The sequence below is a fragment of the Chiloscyllium punctatum genome, chromosome 24 (assembly GCF_047496795.1).
Source record: "Chiloscyllium punctatum isolate Juve2018m chromosome 24, sChiPun1.3, whole genome shotgun sequence".
NCBI lineage: Eukaryota > Metazoa > Chordata > Chondrichthyes > Orectolobiformes > Hemiscylliidae > Chiloscyllium > Chiloscyllium punctatum.
In genome coordinates, this window is record NC_092762.1 from 73,680,598 (window position 1) to 73,702,071 (window position 21,474).

Consider the following 21,474-nt stretch of genomic DNA (forward strand, 5'->3'; position numbering starts at 1 on the left):
CACTAAAACAAATTATCTGATCATTATCTCCATTACTGTATCTGACCCTTGTAATTTAGCTGTATGTTTATGACAAAAAATACCAGTTGCTTGCAGTGTCTTTTTCTTTCTGTTGTAAGTTGTGCAAGAGAAATGTTCATTGAAGTCTCAGGAGAGTTTGAATGCTAATCTCTAGAAAGTGCCAGATCAAAACATGTGACAAGTTACCATGTTTTGCTTTTATTATAATTGTTTTGTTCTTGGTAGCATGCACTACATTGCCTTGAATGTTCACTTAGTTTCCATTTTGCCCTTTATGTATGGATAATGATTCATATAGTCTTGAAAATAAGCTGTATTAAAGTTTTGAGACTGTTCTTTTCAGCTGTAATAATTTAGGAGTAATAGCTTTTGAGGGGAATCTGGATAATTTATATGGTAACATGCAGGTACATATAGGGTGTGTGAAATAGAGTAGGGGGCAGCTCATTGATACAAAAACTGGTAAAGAGTGTTTGGGTCAAATGACCTCGTTCTCTTAGAGTCATAGAGATGTACAGCATGGAAACAGACCCTTTGGTCCAACCTATCCATGCTGACCAGACATCCCAACCCAATCTAGTCCCACCTGCCAGCACCCGGCCCATATCCCTCCAAACCCTTCCTATTCACATACCCATCTAAATGCCTCTTAAATGCTGCAATTGTACCAGCCTTCACCACATCCTCTGGCAGTTCATTGCATGCACATACCACCCCCTGTGTGAAAAAGTTGGCCCTTGGGTCTCTCTTATATCTTTTCCCTCTCACCCTTAACCTATGCCCTCTAGTTCTGGACTCCTCAACCCCAGGGAAAAGACTTTGCCTATTTATCCTATCCATGCCCCTCATAATTTTGTAAACCTCTATAAGGTCACCCCTCAGCCTCCTCTCCAAGGAAAACAGCCCCAACCTGTTCAGCCTCTTCTTATAGCTCAAATACTCCAACCTTGGCAACATCCTTGTAAATCTTTACTGAACCCTTTCAAGTTTCACAACATCTTTCCGATAGGAAGGAGACCAGAATTGCATGCAATATTCCAACACCTTTTTGTGCTGTAAATTTTAAGTAATGCCAAGATGAGTTGTGACAATTTTGTTGTGCAAATACATAGTCACAGAGTTGTACAGCATGGAAACAGACCCTTCGGTCCAACTCATCCATGGCCAACCAGATATTCAAAGTTAGTCTAGTTCCATTTGCCAGCATCTGATCCATATCTCTCAACCCTTCCTATTCATATACCCATCCAGTTGTCTTTCAAATGTTGTAATTGTACCGTCTTCATCACTTCCTCTGGCAGCTAATTCCATACATGCACCACCCTGAAGAAGTTGCCCCTTAGATCCCTTTTAAATCTTTCCTCTCTCACCTTAAACCTATGCCCTCTAGTTTTAGATTCCCCTACCCTGATGGAAAAAAAACTTTGGCTATTCACCATATTTCTCATGATTTTTATAAACCTCTATAACCTCAGCCTCTGACATTTCAGGGGAAAATAGCCCCAGTCTATGCAGCCTCTCTGTATAGGTCAAATTCTCCAACTCTGGCAACATCCTTCTAAACCTTTCCTGAACACTTTCAAGTTTAGCAGGACAACCAGAATTATACACAGTATTCCTATAGTGGCCTGACCAATGTCCTGTACAGCTGCAACATAACCTCTCAACTCCTATATTCAATGCACTTACCAATAAAGGCAAGCATACCAAACGCTGCCTTCAGTATCCTATCTACCTGTCATTCCACTTTCAAGAAACGATGAACCTGCACTCCAAGGTCTGATGCTCAGCAATACTCCCCTGGACCTTACCATTAAGTGTATAAGTCCTGTCCTGATTTGCCTTTCCAAAATGCAGCATCTCTCATTTATCCAAATTAAATGGATCTGCCATCCTCAGCTCTTTGGCCCATATGATCAAGGTTCTGTTGTACAGTTAGTTCTGGGATAATGCGCAGTTTGGCAGCGCAATTTGGCTATAACGTCACTGAAGAATGAGGGAATGGTTTTTTTGGAGAATGCTTATCCCATTGACAATAGCTGAAAATGTGTTGCTGGAAAAGCGCAGCAGGTCAGGCAGCATCCAAGGAGCAGGAGAATCGACGTTTCGGGCATGACCCCTTCTTCAGGAATCTTGCCCAAAACGTCGATGCTGCCTGACCTGCACTTTTCCAGCAATACATTTTCAGCTCTGATCTCCAGCATCTGCAGCCCCCACTTTCTCCCACTGACAATAGCCCAATTCCAGCGGGAATGGTTCGTGCACTTCATTCCGCACATGTGCCAATGCATGTGCCAGTGTCCGCACTGACGTCTGTGCCATTCTGCGATGTCACCGCCAGTCTTCATGCTGTCCTGCACATGCATGATGTCAGCGCTGGTCTTTGTGCCATTCCAAGCATGCCAATGTCAGCTGCTGTCAGAGGAGCTTTCTGTGCAAAGTACACTAGAGAGCAGCTTACATTTTTTAAATGTACTATGTTAAATTTAGTTTTGTTTCGTTAATAAATATGATTTCAACCTTCATTCAGGTTGTGCTAAACTTTTGCATTAGACTTATGGGTGATTTTTGAGTGATCGTGAGTGATTTTTTTTTTGCTGGTGTGCTCCAAACCCCACTTTTCCCATTGGCCCCATTATTTCTATCAAGTGAATTTTTGCTGGAATGTAACTACAGCATTATAGGAGAACTACCTGTACCCTGAAGTAACCTTTTTCGCTGTCTACTGTACCTCCAATTTTGGTGTCACCTGCAAACTTACTGGCTATTACCTTCTATATTTATATCCAAAACATTTAGATAAATGTTGAAAATCAATGCACTCAGCACCGATTTCTGTGGCACACTATTGGTCATGGGCAACCAATCTGAAAAGCAACCCTGCACAACCAACTTTTGTCATCTACATCCGAGCCAGTTCTGTATCCAAATGGCTAATTCTCCTTTTGTTCCATGTGATCTAACCTTGCTAACCAGTGTACCACAGTGAACCTTGATGAATGCCTTACTGAAATCTATATGGATCATGTCCACCGCTCTGCCCTCATCAGTCCTTTTCATTACGTCTTTGAAAAACTCAATCAAGTCTGTGAGGCGTAGTTTCCTGCAGACAAAGCCATGTTGACTATCCCTAATCAGTCCTTGGCTTTGCAAATACGTGTAAATCCCATCCCTCAAGATTCCCTCCAAAAACCTGCCCACCATCGACGTCAGGCTAGCTGGTCTATAGTTCCCTGGCTTTTCTTTAACACCTTTCTTAAATAGTGGCACCACATTCGCCAACTTTCAGTTTTCCAGCACCTCGTCTGTGGCTACTGATGATACAAATATCTCAGCAAGGGACCCAGCAATCACTTCCCTAGCTTTCTACAGAGTTCTAGGGTGCACCTGATTTGGTCCTGGGGATTTATCTACCTTTATGCATTTTAGGATGTCCACCACCATCTCTTCTAAAATGTGGACATTTTTCAAGATGTCGCTAATTATTTCCCCATGCCGTCTATCTTCAGTATCCTTCTCCACAAATGGAGAAGAATGGAAAATACTTGTTTAGTTTCTCCCCCATCTCTTGTGGTTCCACACATAGATGGCCTTGCTGATCTTTAAGGGGCCCTATTTTCTCCCTTGTTACTTTTTTGTCCTTAATGTGTTTGTAGAATCTCCTTGGATTCTTCTTAACCTGATTTACCAAAGCTATCTACATGTTGTCACTTCACTCAAAACCAGTGTTTCCATGCATTTTTCCTTTTCCAAGAGAACTAATTACTGGCAGAGAATCAGCTTGTATAAATTCTTAGACAATTAATTCTATAAATTCTTAACTATATGTAAGTGTGTGTAGGAATATTGCAGTGATGGTACTATGAATGAAAGATCTATAATTGGCAAATGTTGCAGATGTGACCTTCCCCCAAGTGAATTTAATCAGCTAACGCACTTATACTATTCATGTCTGACTTATGCAGGTTTTGTAGAAAAAAATTAGAAATTTTTATTTAAATTGTAAAATGTTTTTCAATTCATTATCCATATACTAGTTTCCATGGTGATCAGACTTCAGTATCTATTATCTTATTGGTACTCCTTTTGTTCTAGTCCTGTCTGTTTTATGGATGGTTACTTGCTCTTGTAATTTCAATAATCACCCTGTTTTTTACCACTGCAGCTCGTGACTAGAACAGGGATGATTGTTTCTCTTTCAGAATAATGTTCACAGAATGTGAAAAAGCGCTACATGTGTATAATAATAACCAGTACAAGGTGTGCTTATATATGTGTATTCTGTGATTGTAAACTATATAAATCTGATTTGAGATTCTATTTGAATTGCTTTTTGATTCAAGTAAACTGTAAATTTGAGTTTCTGTGAATTTATTTCTACTGCTTGGGGCTCTGGGGACTTAGAATATTTCTTTGCCTTTGGAACCTTGTTTTGAACTCATTCCTAATGGAATTGTCTCCTTGCCATCTGCTTCCTGGTAGCTATCAGTATTTCACATGAAATGTATTTGGACAGAATGTTGCTCCCAGAGAGCCTGAATGTTTTTATTTGCTGTCTTCATGGAATGTGATCATTGCTAGCCATTACTGTCTATCCCAAATCAACCCTGAGAAAGTGACGCTGAACTGCTGCTTTGAATTGCCACAGTCCATACGAGCAAGTTTTTTAGGTCAAAAGACTGGACCTCCCCTAACAATAAAGGAACAATGATATATTGCCAAATCAGGATGGTTTGTACCTTGGGAGCAGAAGTGTGCAAATAGTGATATTCCCATGTGCCTACTGCCTTTGTTTTTCTAAGACGTAGAAATTGGGGATTTGGAAAGTGTTGTTGAAGTAACCCTGCAGTTGATGCAATGCACTTTGTGGATGTTACATACTGTGTGATAGATAAGGTAGTGGAAAGAATGGATATTGGTTAGTGGGGTATCATTCAAATTGACTACTTTTGTCTAAGTTGTTGAGCTTGAAGGACCCAAACTGAGCATCAGTAATCAAATTAATTTCAATTAAATACCACTTCTAGCACTATTGATGACCTGTTACATCACTTTGATGTTTGAGGATTGCCTGGAGTGGTAGCTGGTTGAATTGGATATGGTTTGCTTTTGTGGGCAGTGCATACCTGGACGAATCCCTACATTATCTATTAGATGTTAGTGTGTAGCTGTTCTCAAGCTAGTCCACTGTCCAAGCTAGTCCACTGTCCAAGCTTGTGAGAAGCAATTGGCACAGTATGGGTGCTCCTTTTGAGGTAAAAGTGAACTTTTGTTGTTATGACAGCATGTAGAGGATTTTATTACCAATTCAACCAACTCTGAGAAACTAAAATTATTTTATGCAGGCTACTATGTGTGTCAAAATGTTAAATATGTATTCTTCACATTGAGCATAATATTTATGTAACCACTTAACATAGAGCATTCCAAGTTGCTTAACAGGTTCATTATTAAGAAAAGCTGACACCAAGCCATAAAGGAAGATAATGTTTTCCCTGGAGTATTGGAGGCTGAGGAGTGACCTTTATAGAGGGGTATGGATAGGATAAATAGATAAGGTCTTTTCCCTGAGGTGGGGGAGTCCTGAACGAGAGGGCGTTGGTTTAGGGTAAGAGGGGAAAGATATAAAAGAGACCTAAGGGGCAACTTTTTCACACAGGGTGGTACATGCATGGAATGAGCTGCCAGAAGAAATGGTGGAGGCTGGTACAATCACAACATTAAAAAGGCATCTGTCTGGGTATATGAATAGGAACAGTTTAGAGGGATATGGGCCAAGTTGCTAGCAAATGGGACTATATTGGTTTAGGATATCTGGTTGGCATGGACGAGTTGTGATGTACTTGGTTTTACATACATTTTTAAGAAGGTCTTCTGTAAGTGGTTAGTGGACAAAGTTAATACGTAAGGGCTAGGGAGTAATATATTGGCATGGATCAAGAATTGGTAGACAAGCCGGAAACAGTGGGAACAGACCAGTAAACAGTGACTAGTAGAATATTGCAAGGATCGGTACTTGGAGCTCAGCTATTTGTAATTTATATATAAATGACCTGTATGAGAAAACAAATGCTGAGGACACCAGATTGGATGGGATTCTGAGGAAGATACGAGGAGGCTTCAAGCTGATTTAGACAAGTTGAGTGAGTCGGCAAATGCATAAGTGATGCATACAGTGTGACTAAATGTCAAGTTACAGAGTTTGGTATCAAAAAAAAAACAAAAAGGAAGAGCATTATTTAAATGGTATTATATTGGAAAAATTGGATATACAAAGGGATCTGGGTGACCTTGACTATCAGTCAATGAGAGTAGGTAGGCAGGTGCAGCAAGCATAAGATGACAAATGGTATATTGACTTTCATTGAAAGAGGAGAAAGTGAGGACTGCAGATGCTGGAGATCAGAGCTGAAAAATGTGTTGCTGGAAAAGCGCAGCAGGTCAGGCAGCATCCAAGGAGCAGACGAATCGACGTTTCAGGCATAAGCCCTTCTCTCTGCTCGATTCTTTTGCTCCTTGGATGCTGCCTGACCTGCGCTTTTCCAGTAACACATTTTTCAGCTTTCATTGAAAGAAGATTTGGTTTCAGAAGTAGGGATGTCTTACTGCCTTTATAAGGACCTTGGTAGGACCATAGCTTGGGATGTTCTATGCAGTTTTGGTTTCCCTACCTAAGAAAAGGCATATTTGTCACAGTGTGCGGGGAAGATTCAGTAGGCTGATACAGAGGGTGGTAGAATGGTCATTGGTTCAACTGGGCTGCATTCACGAGAATTTACAAGGATGAGAGGGGAACTGGTTGAACTGTATAAATTTGTAATTCTGGAATAATACCAACAAAATCGATTGGGAAAATCAAGCCGTTCGACTTGCACTTCATACAAAATAGACCCCTGCATGGGTTTTCCCGAGTTAAAGTTTGCTCCTTGCAACAGACACTGCATTATGGTAACAGGCGGCGGAGTAGGATACTCTAGCTGGAGTTTGTTCTCTCTCTCTTCTTTTTCTCCCTCTTCTCTCGGCTTTGGACCCCCGGCACCGGCTCCTAAGTGGGATTGGCAGCCCGGAACAGGGACGCCAGCGGCCTGAAGTGGGGTTGGGACGGCAGCCGGCGGTCAGACCACGTGGAGGCCCCCTGTGCTGATCTGCTTCAGACAGTCCTTGGAAAGAGACTGGAATGTTTGTCTTAGCTTGTTTTTCTGACCCCTATGGTTATACTGTGTTAAGCTGTAATGTAACTTTTTCTTCATTTCTCTATTCTGTAACTTAAGGATTGTACCTAGGTACTGTGTATTTGTGATATTGTTACACAGTAACTAATTTGTAACTGAAGAAGTTGTACCTAGGTACCTTTGTACCTAAGATAGCACTGTAAGTGGCAACTTATAAGATTTTCACTATTCATCTGAGTACGTGACAAGCTAAAAACATCTGCAAAATTCTAATATTCTGCAGTTGTGCCCACGCAAAATTGTTTTTGTTCCTTGTTATTGGCTGCGTATTGATTTATTTCACTGCTGCTCTCCTTAATGGAAGCGTTGAACATTGTTGTCAGGCTCAAGCACTTTAGCAGCTCCCTTCCTTCCCCATCCCATCCCATCACCCCTCCATCCAACTTTTCAAAGGTAATAAATGTGTTGATTATGATACTGGACTAGTAATCTCGAGAATGAGTGACTAAATCCAGTGAGGCTAATTAAATAATCTGAATTCCATTAATTTAGAATACAACAACTAGAAGTAAGATGCTGGTATCAGCAAAATAAATCCTTGTTAGGTTTGCTAATGTTGAGAACATATTAACTTGCCTGTATGAGATTCCAATCTGCATAAATATAGTTGCCTGAAGTAGTCTAGAAGCTAACTGCCAATGAGGAAATTTAATGATATAATTTTAGAAATAAAAGTTATACTTAAAAAAAGCACAGAGTTCTTATGGATTGAGTTGAAGGCTGATGGGTTCTACACTCTAGTAAGTGTACTATAGACTGTCAATATTGCAAGAAAATTAGAAAAAAGTAGGCAAACCTACAAAGTGAGAATCAGCCATAAAATAATTGGAGCTGTCCACTTTCCCCAATAAACTGGCAATGGAAATATTGGGGAGTAAGTGTGTACAGAACTCTTTTTTTTCTTTGTAAGCAAGAAGTTTAAAAAAAAACAGAATTGCTGATGAACCAGAACAGTCAGAGGAGGTGGTGAGCATTTTAATAGTAGTGATCGAAACAAATTAAGCCTCTTGATTAGAATCAAGAATAGTGTTAAGTAGGATAAAAACTAGATTGGGGGGAAAAAATATTATCAGGGAATGAGTGTGGAGCAAAAGCTAAACTGGAAGACCATCTTGAAAAATAAAGATCAAAGATCAGTGATATATGTTTAAAATTAGTAACTCAATTTTTAAAAAATAATTTAATTCAAGAGATGTCTTCCAGTAAAAATCAGATCAGAATAATTATGCTGTGCTCTAAATCAATAAAGAGCTAAAGAAAAATTGAATGTAACAAGTGGGTTTAGAAGTAGTGATATACAAAGGGAAATCAGATAAACAAGAATATACAAGTGTTAGAGGTTAGAGGATGAGCTTGAAATGAATATTTAAGACCTGGTAAAAGTGAGGAAATAATTGACAAAATAATCAAAATAAAAGGCAATCTTAGGTCTGAGTTATGTATGTGTATCAGCTAACGAATGCCTTCTCTATATACAAAAGAGCAAAGTTGAAATAAAAAATCAATATGGATTCTGACAGCCTAAATTCGTGCTTAAGCTGACAGCATCCTCAGAAAAATAGTAGGAGGAGTAAATGGGAGTTGTATACTCAAGTTTGTAAAAGGCCATTGATAAAGGATAGCATGTAGGGCTCAGGGCAAAATTGTATTAAGTCATTGGACAAACAACTGAATAACAACTGGCTCAAGAAATAGAAAGTGTCATTATTTCTGTTTTGAAGGAAGCTAGATATCAATGTTCCACAAAGATTCATGCAAGGAGCACTGTTAATCATAACTGACTTGCATAATTTGGATTTGGCAACAAGTACCATTTGTGTAATATTCTAAATTTGAGGATGATTTGCACCAAAATAAATTAAGCCATCTGAAAACTTGGATGATTTGAAGTTGCTGGTGTTAGCCTGGGATGTACAAAGTTAAAAATCATACAACACCAGGTTATAGTCCAACATTATTTGGAAGCACACGCTTTCGGGGCACTCACCTTGATCAGGCAAACACCTGATGAAGGAGCAGTGCTTCCAAATAAACCTGTTGGACTATAACCTGGTGTTGTATGATTTTTATCTTTTGCAAATTTGCAGGCTGGGCAGTGAAGTGGTAAGCTAAGTTGAGCATCAATAAGTAGTTACAGTATTAACGCATTGTAATAGGACAAATAAAAATGTCATTAGCATTTGACAAAAGAATCTGAGATGTGTCCGAGTAAAAGGATCTTGGAATAGATATGAGCAAAGCATTAAACATAGATCATCAAAGCATTGGATTTATTTCTAAAACACAGAATTTGAATTATCGTGAAGCTATTTTAAAGTTGCATGCAAACCTGGTTAGGCTTTATTTGAAGTTCCGTGGAACTTTTATTTTAAGATAATGAGCAACAGAAAAATCTCGCAACACCAGGTTACAGTCCAACAGGCTTATTTGGGAGTACTTGTTTTTGGAGTGCTGCTCCTTGACGAAGGCTACCTGACGAAGGAGTAACGCTCCGACAGCTACTACTTCCAAATAAATCTGTTGGAGTATAACCTGGTGTTGTGTGATTTTTAATTTTGTACACCCCAGTCCAACACTGGCAACACCTCATTTTCTTAAGGGCATAAAAGCATTGGAGAAAGTACAAGAATAGTGCCAGGGTTTGGAGGGATATGGGCCAGGTGCTGGCAGGTGGGTCTAGATTGGATTGGGATATCTGGTCGGCATGGATGGGTTCGACCGAAGGATCAGTTTCCATGCTGTACATCTCTATGACTATGACTCGAAGTGAGAGGTTTGAAACGATTTGTAAAATCTGAGAAAGGTCTTTAAAATTGTGAAATGGACTGGACAGGATGAATATGGAGAGCACGTTGCCACATGTAAATTGAAAACAGGATGTCGTAAATCAAGATAATTATCTACAAATCCAAATGGTAAATTAAGTGGATGGCATGTGGAATTCTATGCAGGAAGTGGCCGGGGAAATCTGTTAGAGAAAATTTGAGTAGAAAGAAATGTGGAAAAGCTAAGATGAGTCTGGTGTATAAATGTCAAACAATTTGGGCTGAGTGGAACTGTTTCTATGCTCTGTGTTTAATGTAACTTCTAGTGCAGCCAAGAAGCTTTAAGTAACTAGCAATGGTTATAATTTTAAATTTAATTGTAATTAATCATAACTGTGGCATTATCAACCCTGAAATTTATTTTGTCTTGGTTATTTTGTGATACAATCAAGTGTATCCTCTACATGCTGTGTTTCTGGGAAAAAAAGACTTTTAGAAGAATGAATGAATGGGGAGAGAAAGCATAAACTTTATTGTTCATATTTAAACAAAAACGCGAGTTGAAAAGAATCACACGTAGCGTTTGTAAACTGCCTCTTTGAACCAAACACATGCTTCTGTTTAGTACACTCCTGTTTAATTGCAATCCAAAAAATGACTATGCTGCACTGTTCACAAGTGTGAAGAATGTGGGACAGGTGGCCAATGCAGGAATAGTATCACTGTGTGCCGATATCAGAATAATACAAAGATTGTTTGGGAATAAATTAATTCACTCTAGATAGCTGGAAATAACTGCTGCAAGTATATTGACTAGCTGTGGCGAATCCACAGGGAAGCAGAGGAGTGACTATTTGTTCAGACACATCCCACAGGGAAGGGGTGTAGTCACTATTCCACCTATTAGCTGCATGAGTCTAGAGGCTTTCTTCTGCCATAAGTACAAGAGAGGGATATATCAGAAATGCACATGGGAAAGATATGTTATCTGTCTTGACTCTGTTTTGAAATATTTTCTTATTGTCAGAAATGTGCCATTATAATTGTAAACATCTTTACGGAGTCAATTTTTAGAATCGATTAGCCATTAACAAAACATCATTGTTATTTAATTTTTTTTAAACAGTTCTTCCTATAAATATAGAGCACAGGAAAATGATTCCAGGACTTTGCGGGAAAGCTGTCAAAACTGTAATTGAATGCAATCATTTGTTTGTTAAGTCTGATTTGTTTTCCAATTTACTCTGCTTTTGTGAAGACATATTTTGTTAAAATGTGCTGAAAGTTAAATGTGACTGCGAAGAACTTGTGTGCGTAGCAGAAAATATATATTACTTTTCAAATGAAATAGCAATGCTTATTCTGTGGAACTAGGCACTATTTTGTAATTTATACCATGACTAATTTATTATATAAATTGCATTTACCACACTTGATTGATTGAAGAAGTGATTTGAAGATTTTCCGACTAGTAAATCAGGAGTGTGATGATCAGAGAATTGGTGAAGCATTTGATTTTTATGCAAGTGTGGATCATTTGTATTGTAATTAGTAGTTTCTATCTAGTAATTTGTGGTGCAAAGTGATAGAGGGTCAGTGATTGAATTGAGGATGTTTCAAGCACTGTTAATTTTTACTAACATTACCAATAGTTAGTCTATTTAGTGATTTATCAGCTAGATTTTTTTTCATATTTGTTATGTATCTAAATCAGCAAGAATTGTCAAGCTGAAATTAAGTTTTGCACCTCGTAGCACACAGGACACCTCACTTGCTGTTGCCCCAATCATGACTGGAAGAAAAACCATAAAGATTGCTGAGGCATATGCCAGAACTTTGAACTAATGTTGTGAAATTTCAAGCTTCAGCTGTAACTCTGTTTTGGTCTGAAAGTCTGAATGGAACATCAACTAATGAGCTTGTTCAGACTGACACCTCTATGCCAGATAGTTTCATTGCCTGGAAGTGCCAAAGAGGAACCAACCATCACCTGTTGGTAAGGGTTCCTGATAGTGACTTTTTTTTTCTTTGAAGAAAGCTAAGGGGATACTTTTGAAGTATTGTCTGATTTATTAAATGTGCATCAACTAGTTACAATACAAGATCCAGTAAAGCGTTTACTGATTAATTCAAAAGTAAGGTTTTTACTATGCTGTTGTTGAATAGAGGTGTTGCAACTGCATTTCCTTTTCCTCTTTCTGAAGTTATTTTTGAAAATAACAAGTATTGAAGAAGGGTATTTAAATTTTGTAATGTACTATGTGGTCATTTTAGCTGCAGTTTCTTTGCTACTTACAAGTTAACTTCAAAACCTGAAGCTTTGGAACTGATTCTATGCCAGATTTTGGATTTTGCCAGAATTTGTGGTGGAGGACCACTTATGCAGTGAGTTGAGCCAGATTAGGTGGTATTGAAAGTTATTTTGAACATGTGGAGAGAATATTGCTACAGAAAGAATGAAAATATAACAGTGATACCATGTTGTATCACCTATCTGAATTGCTGAGTGTTGGTTAGCTCAGTTGGCTGGATGACTGGTTTGCAATGCAGAATGATGTCAACAGCGCGACTTCCGTTCTCATGTTGACTGAGGTTACCATGAAGGTGTCTCCTTCTCAACCTTTCCCCTTGCCTGTGACACTTGGGTTAAACTACCGCCAGTTTTCTTTTTAATGAGAGAACAGTTCTGGTCCTCTGGATTTTATCTGAATTGTCCAAGTAAATTGATTTAAATTAGAATGTGTAATGCAGCTTACATTTAACAGTGGCTGCTTTTCAAACATTTCCAGTTTTTGGACAGCAGTATTTTGTGTTCCTGTATTTGATATGAAGACAAAGTGATCGCTGGAAAAGCGCAAAGAAAATCCGAATGTCTACCCATCTTCTAGCAGTCGGTTAAATTAACCACTTTTTAGATGTTTGCCAATATCTAATAGAAAATGATGAGTTTGAGTTTGTAATCTGAGACAAATCTGCATACTATTTAAACCCAATATTATCAGTTTTTGTTAGGGTCTGTGACAGAATTTCAAATCTCTATCTTTTCCTGCCTTCTGATGTTATTTTAATCTATCTTCAGGAATATACATGTCCAAGATGTGATTCTGGCTTCATAGAAGAACTACTTGATCACGTACCAAGGTAAACTACATCGTTGTACAGCAATGTCATAACCAGGATTTAATTATTTTTTTAAAATGATTTCAAGAAACCTTTGTAACATAATATTCCACATGCAATGAGATTGCAAGTGGATTGGCTGAAAAATGATAATGATAATAAAAGCTATGATATACAGCTATGGGTATCAGAATGGAATCTAGCAGAGTGTATTTGTGAATGACTGGCTGCATTTTGTTTGGCACCGAAAAAAGAATTGCAGAGAATAAGCAATGTGTTGCATGCACAATGAAATGTTATTAAGTGCTGAACTTTATCAAAAGTACATTAAGAATGAGCACTGTGTAGGCAGGGATCCCCTGCTTTATCTTCACTGTGAACGTGGAGTCCTTATGTACATCCCTACCCCACAAGGATGGCCTCCAGGCCCCCCTCTTTCCTCTCCAATAGACCCATCCAGCCCTCTCCACCAATACCTCTTCTGCCTTGCCAAACTGGTCCTCACCCTCAAACTTTTCCTTCAACTCCTCCCATTTCCTCCAAATTCATGGGCATTTGGATGGGCTCCAGCTACACTTACCTCTATCGGCTATGTTGAACAGCCCCCCTTCAGTACCTACACAGGCGCTATGCCCCAACTCCTCTGCTGTTCCATCAATGTCTGCATCAGTGCAGCATCCTGAACTCGAGCAGTTTGTCGACTTTGCCCATAACTTCCATCCATCCCTCAAAGTCACTTGGTCCAACTTTGACATCTCCCTCCCTTTTCTTGACCTCTCTGTTTCCATCTCCGGCAACAGTTTCCAGACGGGCGCTTACTATAGACCCACCTCCGCGTCTGCTCAGACGAGGAAACATTCCACTCCCAAGCATTCCGGATGTCCACCTATTTCGAGCAACGTGCTTTTCCTCCACTGCACTACCTTCGTTCCCCGTTCCATTGCTCTAAATCCACTCCCCCAGAAATGCAATAAAGACAGAGTCCCCCTTGTCCTCACCTACCACCTCACCAAACTCCACATCCAAACCATCATCTTTAAACACTTTTTTGCCAACTCCAACTAGACCCCACCAAGAATATCTTCCCCTCCCCATCCCTTTTCTGCCTTCCACAAGGACCGTTCCCTTCAACAGTCTTTGGTTTGTGCCACGCTCCCCACCAACACCCCCGAACCCCTGGGTACCTTCCCCTGCAACTGGAAAAGATTCAAAACTGCCAGTACACCACCTCTGTCATTTCCATTCAGGGCCCCAACCAGTCCTTGCAGGTGAGCTGGAGTTTTACCTGCCTCTTTTTCAATGTCATTTACTGCATTAGGTGCTCCTGATGTTGCCTCCCCGATGCAGAGAAGACCACAATGTAAACTTAGGGAACAGTTCACTGAACATCTATTGGACTCGCAGGGCCATCCTTGGCCGCCTCCTCCATTGCCACAATGAACCAAACCGCAAATTGGAGGAACAACACCACCTCTTCCACCTGGGCAGCCTACAGCTCACTGAACATTGATTTCTCCAATTTCAAATAACCTCTCTTCCCAGTCCCTCCTCCCTTCCACTCCACCCTGCCACCAACGAGATTCATTCCTCCTGTTGATCAACCAAGTCATACCCTCTGCCTGTCCTCACCCATCCCCACTTCACCACCCTGCCCCCACCACCCCCTTTATCTGTAACTGCCCCCACATCCACTCCCAGTCCTGAAGAAGAGTTACACCTGAAATGTTGACTTCTCCAATTCCTGATGCTGTCTGCCTTGCTGCATTCTTCCAGTCTCCTGCCTGTCTATTTTAGATTCCATCATCTGCAGTTTTTTTTTGCCTCTAACCAAAGGATCTTTGACTTGGCATATCGTTATAATGATTGCAAGCATGATTAATGTTCTTTTAAAGCTTAAGAATGCAACTTCTGATTCCTGTGCCATTTGTTTTCTATCTTCCTCAATTTCTCAATATGCAATGTTTGCCCTGATGCCGTGACTTTGAGGTTGCCGAGTCGACCTTGACATGGAGTTTTGACATGGTTTTTGAAACTATCGCCACTTGTGTGGTTAATCGCAACACTTGGAATGTTACTTCCTCAAAAAAGTTATTTGATTGTGTCTCTTTCCACAGCGCTTCTAAATTCAAGAACTGCATATTTCCTCTTTCCACTCAGCTTCAGCTAAAGTGCACAATACCTCAAGTACTGCGAACCTTCAAGCCTCCTTCCCATTCATTGCTACATACGCCAATAATTGTGTTTCCATTCATAATATTGAGTATAAAAACCCTTGGTCAGTGGACGGAATTTTACTGGCCCCAAGGTCCCAAACCTCCCATGGAAGCCTATGCCCACAACCTCAGCCACCTCCAGAGTTTTAGTTTCGTCCCCTTCGGGGATGTAAAACGGCGGTCCCTATATCGACTGCTGCTGCACACCATCCACCTCTTTTCTGTTTATCCACTGCCTGGACACACCTTGGAGTGCTCATTTGCCACCGGGCAGTAGGGATACCCAGTGGAGGGCCATCTATATGGTAGTCCTCCTCCTTTCTCTTGGGGATCTGGGGTGGGAGGCGCTGCATGCAGCAGTCCCCTGCAACCGCAGATTGCGGTGGTTCACGAACTCTCAGCCCAACTGTTTGTTTTGTGGTGTTGTGGAGTCCGTGGACCATGTCCATATGGGGTGTGGGCATCTGCACTTCCTTTTTGGTTTTCTTAAGGATTTTATTTTCGATTTTTGGTTGCACTTCAGCCCCATGCTCCTGATATTTGGGCACCTGGTGGGGAGGGTAGGTCAAAGAACCTGCTCCAAGGTCTGTTCCTGGGCCAGCTGGCCATAAACAGCTCCCAGGCACTGGGCTGTTTATGCGGTTGTTTTGGCCGATTGCCTGCCCCTCTTCTCTGGTTACATTCGGGCTCAGGTCTCCCTGGAGAAGGAGCACACAGTGTCTACCAACACTGTAGAGGTTTTCAGGAAGAGGTGGGTCCCGCAGGGTATGGAGTGTTTTATTTCCCTCTCTGGTTCTATTTTGATTTAATCCCTGCTCTCCCTTTCACGTTTTTGATCACTTAGTATTGCCCTTTGTTGAGAAGGGCTCTGCTTGTCACTGGCCACTCGGGTGTTTCCTTTCTTCCTGGTGGTGGAATATGAATAACATTTTCTGCACTCATTTTTTTTCACTGTGTCGTACACCTGTACACACAACATGGGTGCTGAGGAATAAATAAACACTACCGCTGTTAGACAGTAGTGTGAGGGATTTGTAAAAAAATTTAACCAGCAACAATTATTGCTGCACGGCTGTTTAAAAATATATATATATTATATAAATAGGGGGTTCAGAGACTCTCCCCGTTCTAGGGACTGACTCTGAGCTGGCTATTTAAAAAAAACCCTTGGTCTGGGGAAAAAAATATCTGACCCACTGAGCAACGTAATGAGTCACTAGTTAATACTTTACTCTTGTGTATAGCTCTTCCAAGTACATCTTGATTTTTGCTCTGTCTGAGCTTCATCCTTCAGCGCATCCTCTGACTTCCCAATTGAATCTTTGTTATGATGAATTTAGCATATATATGGTTGTCACTCTTATTATTTCAATCATTTTAGTTGAAGAACATTTCAATTGCAGAGCATTTGCTTTTAGTGAGGGAAATTTATAGATTGAGCTGGAAATTTAAAGGCATTTGTCGACACACTTCACTCTCAGAATTGAGGGCTGCCAGTTTAGGACTGAGATGAGGAGGAATTTCTCTTCTCTGAGAGACTTTAGAATTCTTTGTCACTGAAAGCGATGGGGTAGACTCTTTCTGTATTTTTAAGGCTGTGATAGATAGGTTGATTCTTGATTAGTAATTAAATTAAGGATAATGGAGAAATGGCAGGAAAACATACATGAGGAAAATTGGATCAGCCAGGGTCCTATTGAATGATCGAGCAAGCTCCAAGGGCTGAAAGGAACAGAAATAAGCCAATTTCATGGTCTGATCAATGAATCTTGGGTTTGTGCTTATTTAAACATGTTGGTAAATCTCGGAAAGACAGGCTAGGTAAATGTGACTTCAATATTGTACACAAAACCATTGTGCCAATATAACTTGATAGCACATTATTCACAGTAAGTTATACGATACAGGGGAGGTTGCTTGTCTAGAAAAGATTTAGTCTCTGTACCAGAATACATTTGCAAGATGCTTGAGAAAATACATTTGTATTTACATTTTTTACTTAATATTCAGCACATTTTCCAGTGGAGCAAATTTACTGAATTTTCATGTACCCATGGGCGGCACGGTGGCACAGTGGTTAGCACTGCTGCCTCACAGCACCGGAGACCCGGGTTCAATTCCCGCCTCAGGCGACTGACTGTGTGGAGTTTGCACGTTCTCCCCGTGTCTGCGTGGGTTTCCTCCGGGTGCTCCGGTTTCCTCCCACAGTCCAAAGATGTGCAGGTCAGGTGAATTGGCCATGCTAAATTGCCCGTAGTGTTAGGTAAGGAGTAGATGTAGATGTAGGGGTATGGGTGGGTTGTGCTTCGGCGGGGCGGTGTGGACTTGTTGGGCTGAAGGGCCTGTTTCCACACTGTAAGTAATCTAATCATTGCAAATGATGCTTAACATCAATGGGCTGGAAAGATGCTGCATACTGAATTGATCTATTAAAAGATTGTAAAACAGATTCATTTCAAATGAATTGCCTCGTTTTTTTTTCAGAGGCCTTTTATATTCAGCTAAAGAAAATTCTTATGCTAATCAAGCTACTTAGCTACTGTTTTCAGTCTTGCTATACTTTTGAATACCATGGAATATCCTGCTGCAAGAACTCTCCCAGAAGGTGCAGTGTAATGTGCCCATCCAGAAATTGTGATTGCATTTCATGAGTGAAACATTTCTGTTTTGTTGACACAGATACTTTGTAGCCAAGAAAATAGTTTGATACTTTCAGAGCTGCATTTTAATTTCTGTCCAAACTGACTCTAATTTTTTTTGTCTCTTAACAACCTTTGTGGTATTGCTGCATTATGATCTAGATGCTATTGTGTTGAGAGTTAAAAGGGAAAGTAAATTCTACATATTGAACAACACTGAAAGGTCTTCAATGTGTTGTTCATGTCTTGATTTTCCACTTGTCTTGCCTTTTCCACATTCCAAAAATAATGTTCTTTCAGACTGCATATCAAAAATAAAGCCACTTCGGGGTGAGATACTGTAAGGCACTGCAAGCATTTGTTTCTACCTTCAGGGGTGGCTGGGAGGAGTATAGGAATTGGAGGAAGGAGAACTCCTTTCCAGTGGAATTGGCTTAATTGTTGAAAGCTGTCTTTATATATTTAATTCAAATTGTCTGGCTTAGGAGCTAATAAGACTCAGTCATTGATGTGTTTTCCATTTTGTCCATTGAACGTTCAACTCCAGCATTCATTCTACTAGCAATGTGAAGATAAGAATGCCTCTCGTGTTGCAGCTCATCCTTTTCAGAACTGACAAGATTGTGTCGTTGCTGATTGTTCACATAGTGGACTTTTGTCCTCTGATTCCTGCGCTGAATGCTGGATCTCTGCTGATCTGCATAGTTTACAATGCATCTACTTAAACTGCTGTCCACTGATAAGTTGGGGAACCCAAAATAGCAGCTTTCTAAGTAATTGCATTTTGATTGAAAGTCCTCCCTCTGTTTTCTTGCTTTTAATAACAGCTAAGGAATTACTGAGAGTAGGCTGATCATTTTGTCAATTCTGCTCTACAGAGTATGCTAATTACATTGCTTTTGAAGTAACATGAACAATAAAACCTTTTGCTTTAGTAAATGGCTGCCCACCTTGAAGGGTCTTGGAAGCAGCAGACAACAATCTTCCAAGGATAAGTGAACAGTGAGTCTAGAGTTTTTTCCAGGGATTTAAGACTTTTGCACAATAGATTGCATTCTTCTAGGGAACTGTTGGAATTTTTGAAACACAAAAACACATGTTTTAACTGAAACTGGCATTGCTGTCTAGTTTTGACATGGTCCCTGACTTTAACCTTGCATTTGGCATGATGAAGTAGCCTGCTTTTTTGTGTGTGTTAATCTGTAATAAATAGTTCAAAAATCTTACAAAAATTGTTAATTATGCAATATTTGGAATTCTTATAGAAATACTGAAAATGGCTCCAGTTCAACAGCTTCCACGAGTGACCAGACTCGACAGTTATTCGAGGTTGGTAGCATGGTTTTACTGGGTTTCAAGTTTAATTTCTCAGCATCACATAAAAATCAGCTTGTGAATGTGACATATCTATTCTTGACTTGGTTTTTGATTTTTAACAATCATTGGAAGTGTTATTCGATCATTTTGCCAAATCCCCTCCGACAATAGCTTCTTGGTCTGTCTGAGCGTTGTTACCTTTGGCATCCTCTGAAGGTCCTTTCACTTCCTCAACCACATGCTGCTCTTTGGTGGCATCAACTGATTAATGGGGGTCAGGATCTGCATTGTATACTGGTGCCACTCAACTCTGCACCTTGTCACTTTTTTTCTCTAACCTCTGATTGTGGACAGATGTTCACAGGTAAAGGGATGGCTAGAAAATGGGAAGCCTTCAGAAATGAGATAACGAGAATCCAGAGAAAGTATATTCCTGTTAGGGTGAAAGGAAAGGCTGGTAGGTATAGGGAATGCTGGATGACTAAAGAAATTGAGGGTTTAGTTAAGAAAAAGAAGGAACCATGTGTCAGGTATAGACAGGATAGATCGAGTGAATCCTTAGAGTATAAAGGCAGTAGGAATATACTTAAGAGGGAAATCAGGAGGGTAAAAAGGGGACATGAGATAGCTTTGGCAAATAGAATTAAAGAGAATCCAAAGAGCTTTTACAAATACATTAAGGACAAAAGGGTAACTAGGGAGAGAATAGGGCCCCTCAAAGATCAGCAAGGCAGTCTTTGTGTGGAGCAGCAGAAATGGGGGAGATACTAAATGTGTATTTTGCATCAGTATTTACTGTCAGAAAAGAATATGGAAGATGGGCACTGTAAGGAAATAGATGGTGACATCTTGCAAAATGTCCACATTACAGAGGAGGAAGTGCTGGATGTCTTGAAACGCATAAAAGTGGATAAATCCCCAGGACCTGATCAGGTGTACCCGAGAACTCTGTGGGAAGCTAGAGAAGTGATTGCTGGGCCTCTTGCTGAGATTTTTGTGTTATCGATGGTCACAGGTGAGGTGCCGGAAGACTGGAGGTTGGTAAACGCGAGGCCACACTTTAAGAAGTGTGGTAAGGACAAGCCAGGGAACTATAGACCAAGCCTAATGTCAGTGGTGGGCAAGTTGGAGGGAATCCTGAGGGACAGGGTGTACATATACTTGGAAAGGCAAGGACTGATTAGGATAGACAACGTGGCTTTGTGCGTGGGAAATCGTGTCTCTCAAAACTTGATTGAGTTTTTTGAGGAAGTAACAAGATTGATGAGGGCAGAGCGGTAGATGCGATCTATATGGACTTCAGTAAAACGTTCGACAAGGTTCCCCATGGGAGCCTGATTAGCAAGGTTAGATCTCATGGAATACAGGGAGAACTTGTTGTTTGGATACAGAACTGGCTCAAAGGTAGAAGACAGAGGGTGGTGGTGTAGGGTTGTTTTTCAGACTGGAGGCTTGTGACCAGTGGAGTGCCACAAGGGTCGGTGCTGGGTCCTCTACTTTTTGTCATTTACATAAATGATTTGGATGCGAGCTTAAGAGGTACAGTTAGTAAGTTTGCAGATGACACCAAAATTGGAGGTGTAGTGGACAGCGAAGAGGGTTACCTCAGATTACAACAGGATCTGGACCAGATGGGCCAATGGGCTGGGAAGTGGCAGATGGAGTTTAATTCAGATAAATGCGAGGTGCTGCATTTTGGGAAAGCAAATCTTAGGAGAACTTATATACGTAATGGTAAGGTCCTAGGGAGTGTTGCTGAACAAAGACACCTTGGAGTGCAGGTTCATAGCTCCTTGAAAGTGGAGTCACAGGTAGATAGGATAGTGAAGAAGGCGTTTGGTATGCTTTCCTTTATTGGTCAGAGTATTGAGTACAGGAGTTGGGAGGTCACGTTGCGGCTGTACAGGACATTGGTTAGGCCACTGTTAGAATATTGCGTGCAATTCTGGTCTCCTTCCTACTGGAAAGATGTGAAACTTGAAAAGGTTCAGAAAAGATTTACAAGGATGTTGCCAGGATTGGAGGATTTGAGCTATAGAGAGAGGCTGAACAGGCTGGGGCTGTTTTCCCTGGAGCGTTGGAGATTGAGGGGTGACCTTATAGAGGTTTACAAAATTATGAGGGGCCTGGATAGGGTAAATAGACAAAGTCTTTTGACTGGGATCGG

The 21,474-nt window shown here is 40.5% G+C and overlaps 1 protein-coding gene across 2 annotated transcripts in view; it reads left to right on the plus strand.

Moving 5' to 3' along the window:
- The window catches only part of rnf126 (ring finger protein 126), a 47,782-nt gene that overhangs the window by 2,919 nt on the left and 23,389 nt on the right, over positions 1-21,474 (plus strand). For both annotated transcript variants that reach the window (XM_072594183.1, XM_072594184.1), the window contains exons 2-3: positions 13,098-13,159; positions 19,256-19,319. In XM_072594183.1, coding sequence (XP_072450284.1) covers positions 13,098-13,159; positions 19,256-19,319 — 126 coding nt within the window. The remainder of the gene's footprint in view (positions 1-13,097; positions 13,160-19,255; positions 19,320-21,474) is intronic.